Below are 18,385 nucleotides of genomic sequence, written 5' to 3'. Positions count from 1 at the left end.
CCCTCCAGCAATTACTTGCTGTGTGACCTTGAACAAATTACTTAGCCTTCCTGTACTTCAGTTTGCTTATATGTAAGAAAGATATTTGTACCTAATCTCATGGTTGTTATGAAGGTAGTTAATGTTTGACTTAGGACAGTCTTTGTCAGAAAGTAAATAATAAATACGGCCAGTTACACCTATTTTCCAAAGCCAAATGGTGAAACTTTAAACAAATTTTTAAAAGCAAACTGGATTTTAAAAGTACATGTGGACTTCCTAGGTGGCACAGTGGTTAAGAATCTGCCTGCCAATGCAAGGGACACGGGTTTGATCCCTGCTCTAGGAAGATCCCACATGCTGCAGAGCAACGAAGCCTGTGCGCCACAACTATTGAGCCCATGTGCCACAACTAATGAAGTCCATGCGCCTAGAGCCCATGCTCTGCAACAAGAGAAGCCACGGCAATGAGGAACCCACGCATGAAGAGTAGCCCCCCACTCACCACAACTAGAGAAAGTCTGTGCAGCAATGAAGACCCAACACAGCCAATAAATAAATAAAATTTATTTTAAAAAATAAAAAAATAAAAGTACATGTATCATCCCAATCCTATATGCTTGGTGTGTGCTAGGTACAGCTTTACGTTGTAAATTCTTTTTGATTTTAGGCAGATAAGTGCATTATGTTTGGCACTGTGATAATTCATAGATAATGAACAAATGCTTTAAAAGATAGTATAGAGTTTACATATCAAGATAAAGGTTATTAGATCCTCTTACAAGTAATTCTGGAGGTCTTTAATGAGTCTCGAATGACTGAGATTCCATCTAAAGGTACTGCAATAGGAGGCTCACCTCTTCCAGTCTTGGAAGTTGTACACTTCGAATTTCAGCTTGATTCCACTGGCAGAGCTGTTTGTGAATTTCCTAACTCCATGGATTCTGTCCAGCCACCCGTGGGCAGAGAACAGATTGTTCCATTCTTTATAGTTCCTTAGTTTTACAAACTGAAACTTGTATCACTTCTTTATTCTACCACATTGTACACACTTAAAATATGGTGTCAGTCATAATGATGGCAAAAGATTACCATGGATTTATGCATTTTTGTTTTGTTTTGTTTTGCCTTAGTACCATTCCTACTTGAGTCAAGATCTGAGACTGAAATATATTCAGAGGAGAGTAAACTTTACAGTTGGGAAAAACTTGAATGATTCAGCCTCCTGTCCACAAATATGCTTTAATTTAAATTTATTGGAAAGTCCCCTGACCTTTTCCTGGTTTTCCACAAAGTCTTCCTAGACAAATGCATAGTAAATATAAGTGAAAAACTTGGGGCTTGGGGTTGTAGCTGTTTGTCTTAGAGGGGTGAATCTCATCTTGGAATAAAATGCCAATCAGAACAGAAGGAGAGAAAAGAAAAGTGTGGAGTTTGTGGAAAGAAGGGAGGAGGGGAGAAGGAGACTAGGAAGGAAATAAAAGGAAAAAAGGGTGGAGTTTGGGTATAAGTCCTGTAAAGGAGCCAAAGATGTGGGGGAGGCAATGGAAGCCAACTGGCACTGGGAATCAGCAGCTCTAATTTTTCCTCCTCACCTTTTAAAGACAACAGACCTTGTCTTCTGGGGAGAAATAAAAGGAACTGGTTATGGACTTTTGACTATGTGATGTGTAAGCCCTGTAGGGTAGGTAATAACTCCAATTTATAGATCAGACTTGGTTTGTGATTTGCTTGAGGTCACCCAGCTAGTGTTGCAGAGCCTGATTTTTAATTCAGGCCTGTTCTTTCCACTACTATGCAAGATGGATTCTGTTTATGTTTTTGTGGGGGAAGAATACATGGAAAGATTTTAGTACCAATAAAGCAACATAGGAAACAGAGGGAAAGCACGTGGTGATGGGGAACTAAAGAGGCTCCCTCAGTTCCTTTCTCCTTTTCCTGGGCATAATCCTTTTCTGATGCTCCAGGGTGCCTTGCCTCTCCATTTCTCAAGTGTGGGAAATAGTAATTAGTGTGTGTTAGCAGATATCTCAAACAACTTGTCCAAAATTGAACTGATCTTACCAACCCCTCACCCTAACAGTAATTGCAACTCCAACCTTTCTGTTGCTCAGCAACAAACTTTGCAGTCTTTGGTTCTTTTTTTGCAACACACATCCAGTCTATTGACAAGATTGAGAATCCAACCATTTCTCACTAGCTGCACTGCCATACTATGCTAGTCCAAGCCATCATCATCCCTCCAAAGTTTTTACGGTGCTTCAAGATCCCTTCTTCTCCTCCTCCTCCTTCAAGCTCTGTATTGGAATATAATTGCTTTACACTGTTGTGCCAGTTTTTGCTGTACAACAAAGTGAATCAGCTGTATTTATACATATATCTCTATATCCCCTCCCTCCTGTGACTCCTTCCCATCCTCCCTATCCCAGCCCTCTGTCATCACCCATCACTGAGTTGATCTCCCTGTGATATGCAGCAGCTTCCCACTAGCTATCTATTTTACATTTGGTAGTGTATATATGTCAATGCTGCTCTCTCACTTCATCTCAGCTTCCCCTTAGCCCTCACCCCCGCCCCTTGTCCTCAAGTCCGCTCTCTGCATCTGCATCTTTATTCTTGCCCAGTCACTGGGTTCATCAGTACCATTTCTTCAGATTCCATATATATGAGTTAGCATACGGTATTTGTTTTTCTCTTTCTGGCTTACTTTGCTCTGTAGGACAGTCTCTAGGTCCATCCACCTCACTACAAATAACTCAATTTCATTTCTTTTTATGGCTGAGTAATATTCTACTGTATATATGTGCCACATCTTCTTTATGCATTCATCTGTTGATGGGCATTTAGGTTGCTTCCATGTCCTGGCTATTGTAAATAGTGCTGCAGTGAACATTGTGGTACGTTTCTTTTTGGATTATGGTTTTCTCAGGGTATATGCCCAGTAGTGGGATTGCTGAGTCATATGGTAGTTCTATTTTTAGTTTTTTAAGGCACCTCCATACTGTTTTCCATAGTGGCTGTACCAATTTACATTCCCACCAACAGTGCAGGAGGGTTCCCTTTTCTCCACACCCTCTCTAGCACTTATTGTTTCTAGATTTTTTAAAAATAAATAAATTTATTTATTTATTTATTGGCTGCATTGGATCTTCATTGGTTGCTGCACACAGGCTTTCTCTAGTTGCAGTGAGTGGGGCTACTCTTCATTGTGGTGCACAGGTTCCTCGTTGGGGTTCCTCATTATGGTGGCTTCTCTTGTGGAGCACGGACTCTAGGCATGTGGGCTTCAGTAGTTGCGGCACATGGGCTTAGTTGCTCCATGGCATGTGGGATCTTCCTGGAGCAGGGCTCGAACCTGTGTCCCCTGCATTGGCAGTCAGATTCTTAACCACTGCACCACCTAGGAAGTCCTAGATTTTTTGATGATGGCCATTCTGACTGATGTTAGGTGATACCTCACTGTGGCTTTGACTTGCATTTCTCTAATGATTAGTGATGTTGAGCATCTTTTCACGTGTTTGTTAGCCACCTGCATGTCTTCTTTGGAGAAATGTCTATTTACGTCTTCTGTCCATTTTTGGATTGGGTTATTTGCTTTTTTGGTATTAAGATGCATGAGCTGCTTGTATATTTTGGAGATTAATCCTTTGCCCGTTGCTTCGTTGGCAAATATTTTCTCCCATTCTAATGCTGTCGTCTTGTTTATGGTTTCTTTTGCTGTGCAAAAGCTTTTAAGTTTCATCAGGTCCCATTTGTTTATTTTTTATTGTATTTCCACTATTCTAGGAGGTGAAGACCCCCACTTCTGATTTCAGTTGCCACCACTCATCCCCTGCTTCCCCATGCTGCCTTCAAACACACCAACGTGCCTCTACCCCACGACCTTTGTATACTTGCAGCTCCCTTTCCCTGGAGAGATCTTTCCCTAGGTATCAGCATGGTTAACTCCCTCCCTCATTCTGTTCATGGTTCAACTGTCTTCTCAGTGGGGGCTCTTCTGACCACGATATTGGATTTTGTTGTTGCTGTTGCTGTTGTTTGTTTTGGCCCCCAGCATGCAGCATGCGGGATCTTAGTTCCCGGACTAGGATGGAACCCTCACCCCCTGCAGTGGAACCCCTGCAATGGAAGTTTTAATCACTGGACCCAGGGAGGTCCCCTGACTACCTATTTTAAACCGCAGCCGTTTTCCCCTTCCATGCTTAATTTTTCTCTATGCCACGATCACTCTTTGATACAGTATGTTTGTCTTTAGAATCGTCATGAGGGCAAGGATTTTTGTCAGGTTTTCATCGCTATTTCCTCAGTGCTTAGAACCGTATCAGGCCCAAAGTAGGTGCTCAATAAATATTCGAGGCATTTAGCAGGAGGAGCAGTGGAGTCCAGGAAAACCGCTGCACAGCACGCTGGCTCAGCTAAGGCTGCTGCTGTAGTCAGAGTCCTTCATGCCAACCTCTTGGAAATAATAAAATCGAGTCCTCAGAAGCCAGATGCACGGCTACCGGGCCTCCGACTTTCCAAGAGCGAACGACTACCACTCTTCTAGCCTCTTTGCAAATAGCTGGAAGGGAGCAGGAGGTCCCTCCGCGCACCCAGAAGTCCGCAACTAGGTTGCTCCGGCCTGCGAGCGCCCCGCTCTGGCCACCGCCGCTCCCGGTAGTCGGAACGTTTGCGCGTCGCCACTGCGCGCGGCGGAAGGACTTCGGCGGCGCCCTTACAGCGAGTTGAGCCGAGCTTCCGGCAGAGCGGCGCCCGGCAGTACTGGTGAGTCGGTGGTAGAGGTTTGCCTGGAGCCGGGGCTGGGAGCCGCCGCCTGAGAAGCGCGGCAGCGGGAGGGGCCTTCGCGGCTGCCAGCGGAGATTGAATGGCCCCGAACCGCCTCGTAGGGAATGAGGGTGTGTGGGAGCGTGTGGAGGGGGCGGAGGGCAGCTTCCGTCTGCGGAGCTGCATAGACGCATCTGAGGCAGCAGTGTGCAGGCTGGCTCTCCTTCCTAAGGCAGGGCGCTGGTTGGGGGGACTTGTCTTGGGTTTTGGCTCGTGACCAGCCTCCAGTTGTGTGGCCTCAATAGTTACCAATCTCTCAGCCTTGAGTTCCACACCTGAAAAGCAAGGACAGTTATCACCCATGCCTGTCGCACAGCGCTTGGCAGGGTTAGGTGTGAGGGAAAGCTTCGTAAATTACGATGTTTGGTGCAGATCTCATTTGTTTAAATGTAGCCTTCTGAGCTCATGTGAAGGAATCATACCACCAGGCTTCCCTTGGGGGAAGTGGCTTTTCTGGGGTTGGATTTCCAGCGATATTTGTAAGAAGGTGGAATATTGGGTAGTCATAGGCAGCTGGAGATGCTGACCTAAGAGGTTCCCAAGCACGTCGTCCTCCAGGTTACGTAAATCCCTTCTCTATTAACTGCATGCATTGTAAACATCCATCTTCCTTTTGAACATCTGCAGTTATGGGGATCGTAATACCTCTGTCCTATTCCTGTAATTTCCCATTGCAGACAGTCCGAATTAAGAAGTCCTTATATGCAGTGAGCCAGAGGTGTTCCTGCTTGCAGTTTCTGCTCATTAGTTCTCACTTTGCTTCTGAACTTTCAGAGAATTAAAAGTAATAAACTGAAAATAAAATACAGTTTAAATATTGATGTGATGGATGGCAGTAGCCACGTCTTTAACAAGTTAAGCTTTTGATTTTTGACATTCAGGATAAACACAAAAACACCTCCATGGAAGATCAAAACGTTCAACTTAGTCTATGTCACTACACTCATCATTAAACCTACAAGGCACTAAAATAGTGTGCTGAAATAGCACGGATGTCAGAATTAAGTCACTTCTTGTTACTAAAGTGGACCATCAGATCTCCTGGAACAAATGAATCTCTTCCAACGCCAGGGAGTGGCTTGAGACACACAGAACTTTAGCAAATAATATCTTGTAGCAGGTGCCAGAGAAAGCAGTGATGCCATAAGAGCAGTCTTCAACTTGTCAATAGGTTTTAACTCCAGAAGTCCATTTATTTAAAAAAAAATTGTATTTTTTAGATTTTTAAGTATATTTTTCAACAGAAAAAATGAAATAAATGGAGGTTGACATCTTGGTTATTGTCCTCATCACAGAAATTAATCTTTGCCCCTGCCAATGATAGGATTTGTTTTATCCTCAATGTCTTGGCGCTTAGGATTCCTTTGATCCTTCATTTATGGTAGAGGGAAGGTGAAAGTGAGAAAGTAGAACGGGGAGGGAGATTCCATTGGGGAGGGTGGAGGTGTGTATGTGATGGGGGTGTTTATTACTTGGTATGGTTAATAGATTCCTCCCCACACCAGTTTTATCCCTGATTATTAAAGAAATACATGTTCATATTGAAAATATGAAAATGCAGAAAAGAATAAAGAAGCAAAAAACCAGTCATCCTTAATCCTTACATCCAGTCAAAACCATCTGTTCTGTTTATTGAGTGACTGAATATTTCCTTTTTCTTTTAATCGTTGGGGTTATAGTGTAGTTTTAATATTGTATTTTTAAAAAAATTATGGGCCATAATCATTTATCATTTATGAATAATAAATTTCATTTTAAAACTTGATTATGAGACGGACTTCCCTGGTGGCATAGTGGTTAAGAATCCGCCTTCCAATGCAGGGGACATGGGTTCGAGCCTTGCTCCAAGAAGATCCCCAAGAAAAAAAAAATAATAAAACTTGATTATGAGAAAATTCACAGAAACACAAAGGTGGAAAGGTGGTACAGTGAATCACCATGTATTCATCACTCAGCTGTAATAAGCAGCACTTGTGGCTAATGTTTCATCTACACCTGTACCCACTTTCCATAATTCTGTGGTTCTGTCCTATGACACATCTTTAATATATTTTTGTTTTTTTTAAATTGTAAAGAGATGCTTATTTCTGTTGGTACCAAATTTGTGCATAAATATTCATATTCTTTCTTGGGGGTGGGAAAAAGAGTTACTTACATAAGGATTTTAAAGTATTTTTATGCAACTACAATTATTGAATAAATTGCCAAGAATGATATGGCTTTGCTTTCTGAGTTTTTTTTTTTTACTTTGTATGTTTACTTTCCTCTCTTTACTTTTCAGATTTAATTATATGCATTTGGTGACAAACATCTGTAATCAATTCACAATCTAATGATTTTTTTTTTTACTGAATATTGAATAATACAATACAGTAAGAAAAAAATGGATGAAGAGCCTGAAAGAACTAAGCGATGGGAAGGAGGCTATGAAAGAACATGGTAAGTAGGGCATTATTACTCCCCCTTACCTTTTAGACACTGCTTTGGGGTTTTTTTGTTGTTGTTTTTTGTTTGTTTGTTTTTACAACTTTATTGAAGTATATTTTACACCTGTTAAAATTCACCTGTTTCTTATGTATAATTCAGTGATTTTTTTTTAATTAAATTTATTTATTTATTTTATTGGCTGTGTTGGGTCTTTTTTGCTGTGCGTGGCAGTGAGTGGGGACTACTCTGAGTGGGGCTACTCTTCCTCGTGGTGCGGGAGCTCCTCATTGCCATGGCTTCTCTTGCTTCTCTTGTTGCGGAGCACGGGCTCTAGGTGCGTGGGCTTCAGTAGTTGCAGCACATGGGCTCAATAGTTGTGGCTCACGGGCTCTAAAGCTCAATAGTTGTGGCGCATGGGCTTAGTTGCTCCACATCATGTGGGATCTTCCTGGAGCAGGGATCAAACCTGGGTCCCCTGCATTGGCAGGCGGATTCTTAACCACTGCGCCACCTAGGAAGCCCTATAATTCAGTGATTTTTTAAGAAAATTTACAGGTTGTGCAATCATCAACATAAATCAGTTTTAGAACATTTTTACCACCCCAGTAATATCCCTCCTGTCCATTTACAATTAATTTCATTCCCACCTCCAGTCCTAGGCAACCACTGTGTACTTTCTGTCTCTCTAGATTTGCCCTTTCTGGACATTTCGTGTAAATGTAATCATATAATATGTGGTCAGTTGTGTCTGACTTCTTTAACTGAACATACTGTTTTCAAGTTCATCCATGTTGTGGCATGTATCAGTAATTCCTTTTTATTTCTGAATAGTATTCTATGTTTACGCCATGTTTTTATCCATCCTTTCCTCATTTGATGGACATTTAGATTGTTTATAATTTTTGGCTGTTATGAATAATGCAGCTGTAAACACTCAGGTGCGAATCTTTGTGTGGACATATGTTTTCATTTCTCTTGGGTTAATGAAGTTTTAGCTTATCTTTTCAAACAAGTAATTATTGCTTATAGGGAGATTCTTAAAGAAGATGAATCGGGATCACTTAAAGCTACAATAGAAGACATTCTCTTCAAAGCAAAGAGAAAAAGGTATGTAAACTTTGTGTGTGTTACAAGAGGTAAAATATATTCCTTTAAGCATTTCTGTCCACCTATGCCCACTCCTCAGTACTTCACATGAGCTGTGTTTCAGGGAAACTGACTTTTAGCCTTCTGAATAGGGGGAAGGAACCAGCAACCTTGTGCCTCAGCAGGGAAATTGATCTTCAGGGACTGTCCAAAAATGCCCATAATTATATGTATTCCATAAGCTAACAATTTCCTTCACTAAAAAAATGCATGTTAGTTGAAAAGTTGTAATGATTTTTCAGATAGTATGTGGTATTCCATTAAAATGTTTGCAAAATTTTCACAGGGTATTTGAGCACCATGGACAAGTTCGACTTGGAATGGTATGTTATTTTTTTTTCCTTTTCTGGTACAGAAGTAGTTTGAGAAAAACAACAAACTTTTCAGAGGAATATACTGAAATATATATGTGTAGAATATGTGAGTACTAAATGCCATTTTTACTTCTTTGTCAAAAGTGTATTTGAAAATTGTTCTTATCTGTGTGTTTTCTTTGTTTTTGGTTTTTTTTGGTAGATGCGCCATCTTTATGTGGTAGTAGATGGATCAAGAACGATGGAAGACCAAGATTTAAAGCCAAATAGACTGACATGTACTTTAAAGGTATACTAAAACTATTCTAATTTATACTACATGTGAGGAAGGACGCTGAATTCTAAAAGGAATGTTTTTAAGGAATGCAGTCTTGTTTTTGAACTAATACAGACTGTAGCTAAGTAGAAGTGCTACCGAATCATTTACGGAAATGGTGTACCAAAATAGCTAATTATTTATGCCCTTAATTCCACTCCATATTAGGTCTTGCTTTGTCAGTTATCCCTTTTCTTTATTGAAACTTAATTCTCCTTTGACTTACTTGAATCAGTCTCCTCAGCTTATAAACACATTCAGATTATTCCTAATTTATTAAAACCCATCCTCAGTTTTGCTTATTCTCCTGTTTGTCTTTATTGGATCTTTTCCTTGTTTAAATTGTTTCTGTCTTACATGTCCAAATGGTTCCATCTTTAAGGCATAGCTCAAACCTATCTCATCACTTAAACCATTTCAAATTCGGGTTTATTTAATATTTTAATTTTCACTTATTTACTATTTTAAAATTTATTGTTTTTTATTTACTTAATATTTTTACTGCTGAATATTTTTTGAAAATCTATAAACTTAAAAATCATTAGAAATAATGTTTGATAAATAGATTTCACAAAACCTGTTCTCTATGGTTATTTTGCCCTTATCTAGTATTTCCTTTTTGTTTTCTTTAAACAGTTGTTGGAATACTTCGTAGAGGAATATTTTGATCAAAATCCTATTAGTCAGGTATGTAGATAAGTGATATAATTCAGAATTAGCCTCCTGATGTTATTGCCAAATATAATTTATTTTTTAAAACATTGTGCATATATTCTATCAATCATTAAGTGATTCAGATTGTGTACAAGTTTCTGGGACACTTACAATGAGAAGCAAGATAACTCTGGAAGTTAAACAGTGTACAGTGAACACAGCTAAATTTTTATCAAAAGTTTCTCACATGTTACTTATTCTTTTTGTAGTCATTTATTTTAGTTATGTACATTCTTATCAAGAAGAAATAATGTGTTAAATTAATAATCATTTTTGTTTTTATTTTGAGATTGGAATAATTATAACAAAGAGTAAAAGAGCTGAAAAACTGACTGAACTCTCAGGTATGCATAAAATTACCTTTATAGCACTCAAGGACTTGGCTTTATTTACCCAACTTTGTAACCCTGTTCGTAAGTTTGCCTAGTAAGTAAAATGAAGCCTTCCTGCAGGCTCTCTTGGTAAAACACTTTAAAAACCCTCTGTTAAACTCTCGACCTCTAAAATGACCTGTTTGTTGTCTGGTTGTTTTGTTTTGTTTTGTTTTTTGAGGCATGCAGGATCTTAGTTCCCTGACCAGGGATCTAATGCGTGCCCCCTGCAGTGGAAGCACGGAGTCTTAACCACTGATCTGTTTTAAATTGAGTTTTGTTTGTTGGAAATTGAGTTCTGCACAGTCGTGAATAGTATTACAATGAATGTAAATGTTTATTCTTATCCTGAAAGTATTAAGATTAAATTATTTTAACTGTTCAGAAGATGCACTTAATCTTTTTTTTTTTTAAAGTTTTTTTTTTTTTTAATTTATTTTTATTCATTGGCTGCATTGGGTCTTTGTTGCTGCACGCAGGATTTCTCTAGTTGTGAGCATAGTCTACTCTTTGTTGCGGTGCACAGGCTTCTCATTGCAGTGGCTTCTCTTGCTGCAGAGCACAGGCTCTAGGCACGTGGGCTTCAGTAGTTGTAGCACGCGGGCTCAGTAGTTGGGGCTCTGGAGCGCAGGCTCAGTAGTTGTGGTGCACAGGCTTAGTTGCTCTGTGGCATGTAGGATCTTACAGGACCAGGGATTAAACCCATGTCCCCTGCATTGGCAGGTAGATTCTTAACCATTGTGCCAGCAGGGAATTCCCTTCACTTAATGTTAAAATTAACTTTTTTAAAGGTAAACCTCTAATTTAAAAGAACAAAGAGTATAAAAATCGAATTGTAGTTGTTGTTAATGAGTAGATTTTCTGCATGCATGACATGCCTAACTGAATTTTATTCTCTTAAGAGAATAATAGCAGATTTTATTTGCTTTGGCATATGTGCTATTACAAAATTACATCACTAATTCTATTTTATTTTCTGTAAATTACACTATCCCTTCAGTGTGATTCTCAACCTTTCATCCTCACCAGTCACATACAGTTGACACACTTCCATCATTAATAATTTTTCATTATGGTAGTAAGGAGTGAAACATCTGTTAGCCTGGAGTGATCCAAGAAACTCAGTTGGAAATAATAAAAAAAATTGCAAACTAGCTTAAGGGCAAAGAGGGAATTACTGGCTCATGTTGAAAGGTGGGCTGATTTCACGTATAGTTGTTTCTGTCTGGCTTCATTCTCTGATAGATTTTCTGAGAGGTGAAAAGATGTCTGTTAATAGCCCAAGCCTACATGATCCTCCTAGTCCGTAGCCTCAGCACAAGTTCCAAAGAGGACTCTTATTGACCCTGATTATGATCTGCCCATCCATGAGCAGTCAGAGTGGCCAAGGGAATGAAGTGTTTTGTTGGTAGGCCTGGATTACATGTGTGTGTCTAGTGTAGGATAGAAGCAGGGTAAGTTCCACTTGAACCACATAGTCTAAACTGGATTATTATGCAGTGAAGGAGGGATGGTTCCCCTAAGGAAAGGATGTGGACCAACCCTCCTGCACGCCCCCTCCCCCAAGTTAATAGCAATATTTTGTGGGTGCCAGGGAAGTCATATGTACAGAGATGAAAAGTCCCCTGGTGATTCTTATAGGCCTCTTGAAAATACCTTCTCTTCCTCTGGACAGAATCACTGCTATAAACCACACTGAACCATAATGTAAGTATGCTTTTTTCTATACTCATAACACAATAAGAGATAAAAAAATTTTTCGTATGGTATGGTAGAAAGAACAGTGGATAGAAAGCCAGAAGATCTAGGTTTGAATGCTGGTCCTGCCATTGGGTAGGCATATGTCTTTGGGCAAATTATTTAACTTGTTAGATTTGTTTCTCAGTTATGCAGTGAAGGATTTAGACTCAGCTACTTTTCGTTTCTAAAATTTTATGATTCCAAGAATAAATACTTGCATGTAGCTGACCCTAGAACAACTTGAGGATTAGGAATGCTGACCCTCTGCACAGTTGAAAACCTGCATACAACTTTACAGTTCGCCCTCCATTTCCATGGTTCCACATCTGTGAGTTCAACTAACTGCACATCATGTAGTACTATAATACGTACTTAGTGAAAAAAAAACTGCATGTAAGTAGACCCACAAAGTTCAAACACTTAATGTTCAAGGGTCCACTGCATAGTAACTATGGCAAATGGTTAATATTTTAAAACTTATTCAAATAAATAAGAACACCAAGAAGCTCCAAGTAGATATATGGGCAAAGAATACAGATAATTCATACCAGAATAAAAAGAGGAATTAAATAACTATTAAAAAAGAAAGTTTAGCCAAACTAGTATTCGAAAAAAAGGAGGGGGGACCACTCAACAACATTCTACATATTTTATTTATTTATTTTAATTAATTAATTAATTTACTGGCTGTGTTGGGTCTTTGTTGCTGCATGGGCTTTCTCTAGTTGTGGTGAGCGGGGGCTACTCGTCATTGCGGTGTGCAGGCTTCTTGTTGTGGTGGCCTCTCTTGTTGTAGGGCACAGGCTCCAGTAGTTGTGGCATGAGGGCTCAGTAGTTATGGCTCACAAGCTATAGAGCTCAGGCTTTGTTGTTGTGGCAACGGGCTTAGTTGCTCTGAGGCATGTGAGATTCTTCCGGACCAGGACTCAAACCTATCTCTCCTGTATTGGCAGGTGGATTCTTAACCACTGTGCCACTGTGCCCAACAACATTTTACATGTTTTAAAAGAGCAAAATTAAGTTTCAAAAGCAGTATATGGCTTGCTGAACTATGGAGAAGCTGGTGCTTATAATGCTGATAGTCTGGTTAATTTGTTTAACGTTTTCTGGAAAAGAGCCGTAAAGATGTTCCTTGGGGGAATTCCCTGGTGGTCCAATGGTTAGGACTCTACACTTTTATTGCCAAGGGCTCGGGTTTGATCCCTGGTCAGGGAACTAAGATCCTGAAAGCCGTGAGGCACGGCCAAAAGAAGAACAAAAAGGTATTTAAAAAAAAAATGTTCCTTGAAAAAAAAATTTCCTTGGAGTATACATAGGAAATGTTGTGAAAGAAGAAAAAGCCTCACTCTACAAATACACTGCAACAGTATGTATAATAGTGACAAATTGGAAATAAATGTTCGACAGTATGAAGGTCGTTTTTGCTATACGATAAACTCGATGTTTTCATTATCTTTCATTAATATGAAGACAATGTTGAAATAGGAGGAAATGTCTGAAGAATACCATATTTTACTGAATCTCAGATTCTATCATTTGTAAGATACCTTTATTTTATGAGCCATCAGAAAGGAAGCACTCTAGCAGTTAACCTTTGACACAATGTCAAATGATATGTGAATTTTTCATACCAGCTTTTTGGTGGTTTGACATGTCTCAGCTATTCTAAAGAATTTGGCAGTTTCTCTTCCCTTCATTTGTATTGCTTAGCCTGAGACAGAGAATCTTTTCAGATGTTCTTTCAATAACAACATAACACAGTTTTGTCTCTTTGTGGAAATCCTCCTTTCTCAGGTCTTATAAAGTGCTTGTTTTTTACCCTTGAAGAAAAACATGGAATTGCAGGCATTCTTCTATTAATGAGTTTTTGCTTCACCAATAACAAATTTACACCTCACTGTCCTGTTCCATGCCTTTCTACATAACCTTCTCTATTAACCTTTCTAAAAACACTTTAAATCACAGTTAAATTCAACATGAACAGCGCAAACAATGCACATAACGCAGCTGAAGCAGCAACACATCAGTACCATTCATAGGTTCACATGTGAGCAGGCAGTGGCAGCTGTGTCACAGTGGCTGCCAGTGATTGTGAGACACATTGTCATTGCAGAGATGTTAAAATGTGAGCATATATTAGTATTAAAAATGATGAAATAGGAAATATTAAGAGTAAAAAGTTATGCACTCTAGGTTATTATTATTAAAATCCGTGCTAATAGACAAAAAGATTATTTGTATTTTTTCATTATGAGTGAGACTTTATATAACAAAACATTTCTGCTAAAAGTGCAATTTGCTAAAAATGTAAATCAAAGGGATTCTGTTGTTTAACATCATAAATATGTAAATTTGGGTAAAAGGTAAATTTCCATAATGTATATATAGATTTTTATTAAAAGTAGACTATTCCATTTCTATTTTAGGAAACCCAAGGAAACACATAATGTCTTTGAAGAAAGCTGTAGATATGACTTGCCATGGAGAACCATCTCTTTATAACTCCTTAAGCATGGCTATGCAGACGCTAAAGTTAGTAGTTTACACTTATTGTTTATAATTTATTTCAAAGTTTTTTGAATGAGTTAAGTTGAAATGATAATGTTAAAATGCATCTTCATAAACCCAGCTATAATGAAATCACTATTAAGAGAAGTATGTAATGTCATTTATAATGTTTAGTATGGTGTTAGTAATTTTTATTTTACAATTTAGTTGCTGAGGTATATCCTTAAAGGTTTTAGAAAAATATAATTAAAGCTATAGCAATATTAGTAGTACAAAAGAAATATGGTAAAAAATATTTTATTGAAAATTGTATGTGGAATTTAATGTGGTATAATAACTGGGTTTGTTGTACTTTCATTTTTATTAACTTAGTTTGTAATACATCTATAAATTAATAGCACTTTTCTAGCAAGTTTAACTACGTGGAATATAGTTAAAACCCCAAAGAAAGTATTCAGTATAGTTAAAGCTTATATGTTTTATCCCTGGATCGTCTGTCCTGATTCAGACTTTTATACCTTTATATAATAGATTTTTTTTTTTTAGTTTTGAAGTAGATGAGAAGGAGGTAACACACATAGTGAAGGTAAGCACAATAGCAGCATCCACAAGTGAAAGCTGAGCCTAATAATGAAACTATAAGCAGGAAAGCTAATTGATAAAACTGCTCCCAAAGGCATAGAAATCTCTATTTGGTATAGAGGAAAACAGTTCATCACATCTTTAAATCCCATAAGCCATCATTTAATTAAATGGTATACAAACATTCATGTTTATGAGTATTATGACTGAATCACCACAAGGTTAAATTGTAGTCTTTAAAAAAGAAGTATGTTACTATTTTCAAGCCACACATAGCCACCTTAAAGTTGATTCATATGGTATTGTCATACTTTCCACTGTACACTTTAGACTTTGTATGAATCAAACTTGTGCCACGACTACTGAAGCCCACGCACCTAGAGCCCGTGCTCCACAGCAAGAGAAGCCACGGCAATCAGGCGAGCACCATGATGAAGAGTAGCCCCTGCTCGCCTCAACTAGAGTAAGCCCGTGTGCAGCAACAAAAATCCAATGCAGCCAATAAACAAATTAAATAACTAAATAGGGACTCCCTTGGTGCGCAGTGGTTAGGAATCCGCCTGCCAATGCAGGGGACATGGGTTCGAGCCCTGCTCTGGGAAGATTCCACATGCCGTGGAGCAGCTAAGCCCATGCGCCACAACTATTGAGCCTGTGCCCTAGAGCCCGTGAGCCACAACTATTGAAGCCCACACGCCTAGGGCCTGTGCTCCACAACAAGAGAAGCCACTACAGTGAACCCTTGCACCACAAAGAGGAGTGGCCCCTGCTCACAACAACTAGAGAAAGCCCGTGTGCAGCAACGAAGACCCAACGCAGCCAACAGATAAATAAAATAAATAAATATATTTAAATAAATAAGTAAATAAATAAATTTATTAAAAAAAGAAAGAAGAAAAAAGACTTTGTATGAATCAAATCTATTAGAATGTAAGCTTCATAATGTCAGGAACCTTGCTGGTCTTGTTTATCACTTTATCCCCAGAACTTAAAAGAGTGTTCAATAAATATTTATTGAATGAATAAGTGAATCAATGAATTTTTTTGAAGTGTAGAGCTAATTTTAGAAAAACTGGCATTAAGGTTTTTAGAGGGCTTCCCCGGAGGCTCAGTGGTTAAGAATCCACCTGCCAATGCAGGGGACACAAATTCGAGCCCTGGTCTGGGAAGATTCCACATACTGCAACTAAGCTCATGCACCACAACTACTGAGACCATGTGCCACAACTACTGAAGCCTATGTAGCTAGAGCCTGTGCTCTGCAATAAGAGAAGCCACTGCAGTGAAAAGCCTGTGCACTGTGACAAAGAGTAGCCCCCACTCTCTGCAACTAGAGAAAGTCTGTGAAAGCAACGAAGACCCAATGCAGCCAAAAATAAAATAAATAGAAAATTAATTAATTAAAAAAAGGTTTTTAGAGTATACTCACAATTCATTCCTTTGTAGTGTTGAAATAGATGGGATTATTCTGTATTCTAAGTGTGTCAACCATGTGTACTATTCTAAGTTTTTTATTAGTGTAATTTGTTATACCTAATTGGAATGGTTTTTATCTTTCTTTAGGCACATGCCTGGACATACGAGCAGAGAAGTCCTAATCATCTTTAGCAGCCTCACAACCTGTGATCCATCCAATATTTATGATCTAATCAAGGTAGGACCAATAATTTCTTCATAATCAAAATCAAAGTTACAACTCTAAAGAGAATTCTATAGTGAATTTATTACTAGTTTTCAGAGCATTCTATTTTTCAAACACATTAATTACTCAATTTTTTTTCTTCCCTCAAAATTCTCCATTTACTTGGATTTTACGAAGACCCTAAAGGCGGCTAAAATTAGAGTGTCTGTTATTGGATTGTCTGCAGAGGTTCGGGTTTGCACTGTGCTTGCTCGTGAAACTGGTGGTATATATCTAAAATTTTCAGTATTTACTCATAATTACCGTGTTAAAAAGTAACAATTCATTAATTAGGATGTTTTATATGTTTTTTAAGCTGCTAAACTTAAATTAGTTCATGTCCTGAAGTCCAAAATATGGTAGTTACATTAAATGTGTCGCCGATTCTATAAGGTATCGTCTCAAAATGCAAGGAATTTTCAGTAGTTATTATCAGAGTTTAGTTATGTCAGTGCTTAGTGTTTCAGTGGTTATGTTCACTGTTTCAGTTATAACTTCTCAGTTATGAAAAGCTAGAAATTTTACCATATGTAATTCTTAGTAAAGATCTTGTAACTTGGCTTTAAGTAAATTGTAATTACAGTTATTCCTAGAGAAGTCAATTTAGAGATGTTATTTAAATAAAGTTTTTGAAAAATGATAATTAAAGTTAAATATTTACTTTGAAAATGAACATTTTCAGATGATAAAACTTTTATAGAATTATATAGAAATTACAGTTCATTCTTATGTCTGGAAAGCTGATATTTCTTTTCTTTTACATCCCGTCTTGTTAGGCACATACCATGTTATTTTAGATGAAAGCCATTACAAAGAATTGCTAACACATCATGTTAGTCCTCCTCCTGCTAGCTCAAGTTCTGAATGCTCACTTATTCGTATGGGTAAGTGTTTATTTTGTGTTATTTTATCTCTGTATTTATTTACTTTTTTTTTTTTTTTTTTTTTTTTTTGTTGACCGCATTGCTTGCGGGATCTAGAATAATAGTTCACCAACCAGGGATTGAACCCAGGCCACTGCAGTGAAAGCACCAGGTCCTATCCACTGGACCATCAGGGAATCCCCTATTTTGTGTTATTTTAAAATAGACATTTTTGACTCAAGCTAGACTTTCTGTTTTCATTAGCACAAGTTATTTTAACGTTTAAGAATTTCTTGTATTTAACTTAAATGTTCTACAATTAGAGAAAATTATGCTGTTGAAGCAGTTTTGGGAAATACAGAGAAGTGAAAAGAAAATTAAACTCATTTGTAGTCCTATCACTCAGGGAGCACCCCTGGCTTTTATTTATTTTTTATTATTGTTAAGGACAGAAAGGAATAAAGACTGTTTATAGAGAAATTCTTGTATTAAGAAATCAAGAAAATAAGCTATAAAATCTGCTGTACTGTTTGATCAAAGCTGTGTAATACAATTATAGTAAACATTTATTATATTTATGATTGAAAAAGCCAAACTTTTTCAATATAAAAGGAGTCTTCTTGTTTAATATGCATTTTTAAACTGTCAGTGAGACAGAATGCGTTTCTGCCTTGTTTTTCGCCATTTCAGGTAGTGTTCAGCCTCTCTTTCCTGTTTCCTCATCTCAGATATTAATATCCATCTCATAGTGTGTCGCAAGGGTTAAGTTAATACAGACCAAGTATTTAGAATAATGCTTGACATAAACACTCAGTGCATTTTAGATACTATGTTGGCTAATCTTTTCAATTTACTGATACATTTCCTTAGCATATCTTAAAATTATTTTTAAACTTATAATAATTTATTCTCCAAATTGA

General features: G+C 38.0%; 1 protein-coding gene across 3 annotated transcripts in view; it reads left to right on the top strand.

Moving 5' to 3' along the window:
• Positions 1-4,620: 4,620 nt before the first annotated feature.
• Positions 4,621-18,385, top strand: part of LOC130856742 (general transcription factor IIH subunit 2) — a 77,919-nt gene continuing 64,154 nt past the window's right edge. For 2 of the 3 annotated variants that reach the window (XM_057741604.1, XM_057741593.1), the window contains exons 1-11: positions 4,710-4,743; positions 7,085-7,242; positions 8,260-8,337; positions 8,663-8,699; positions 8,893-8,979; positions 9,643-9,693; positions 10,010-10,064; positions 14,258-14,363; positions 16,485-16,575; positions 16,741-16,828; positions 17,379-17,486. In XM_057741604.1, coding sequence (XP_057597587.1) covers positions 7,187-7,242; positions 8,260-8,337; positions 8,663-8,699; positions 8,893-8,979; positions 9,643-9,693; positions 10,010-10,064; positions 14,258-14,363; positions 16,485-16,575; positions 16,741-16,828; positions 17,379-17,486 — 757 coding nt within the window. In that variant the 5' untranslated portion in view covers positions 4,710-4,743; positions 7,085-7,186. Of the gene's footprint in view, positions 4,744-7,084; positions 7,243-8,259; positions 8,338-8,662; positions 8,700-8,892; positions 8,980-9,642; positions 9,694-10,009; positions 10,065-14,257; positions 14,364-16,484; positions 16,576-16,740; positions 16,829-17,378; positions 17,487-18,385 lie in introns of all 3 variants that reach the window. The other variant, XM_057741598.1, reaches the window with a different exon arrangement.

Source organism: Hippopotamus amphibius, chromosome 1 (genome assembly GCF_030028045.1).
Source record: "Hippopotamus amphibius kiboko isolate mHipAmp2 chromosome 1, mHipAmp2.hap2, whole genome shotgun sequence".
Taxonomy (NCBI): Eukaryota; Metazoa; Chordata; class Mammalia; order Artiodactyla; family Hippopotamidae; genus Hippopotamus; species Hippopotamus amphibius.
The sequence above is the reverse complement of the archived record's forward strand: the minus strand, read 5'-3'. Positions and strand labels throughout refer to the sequence as shown.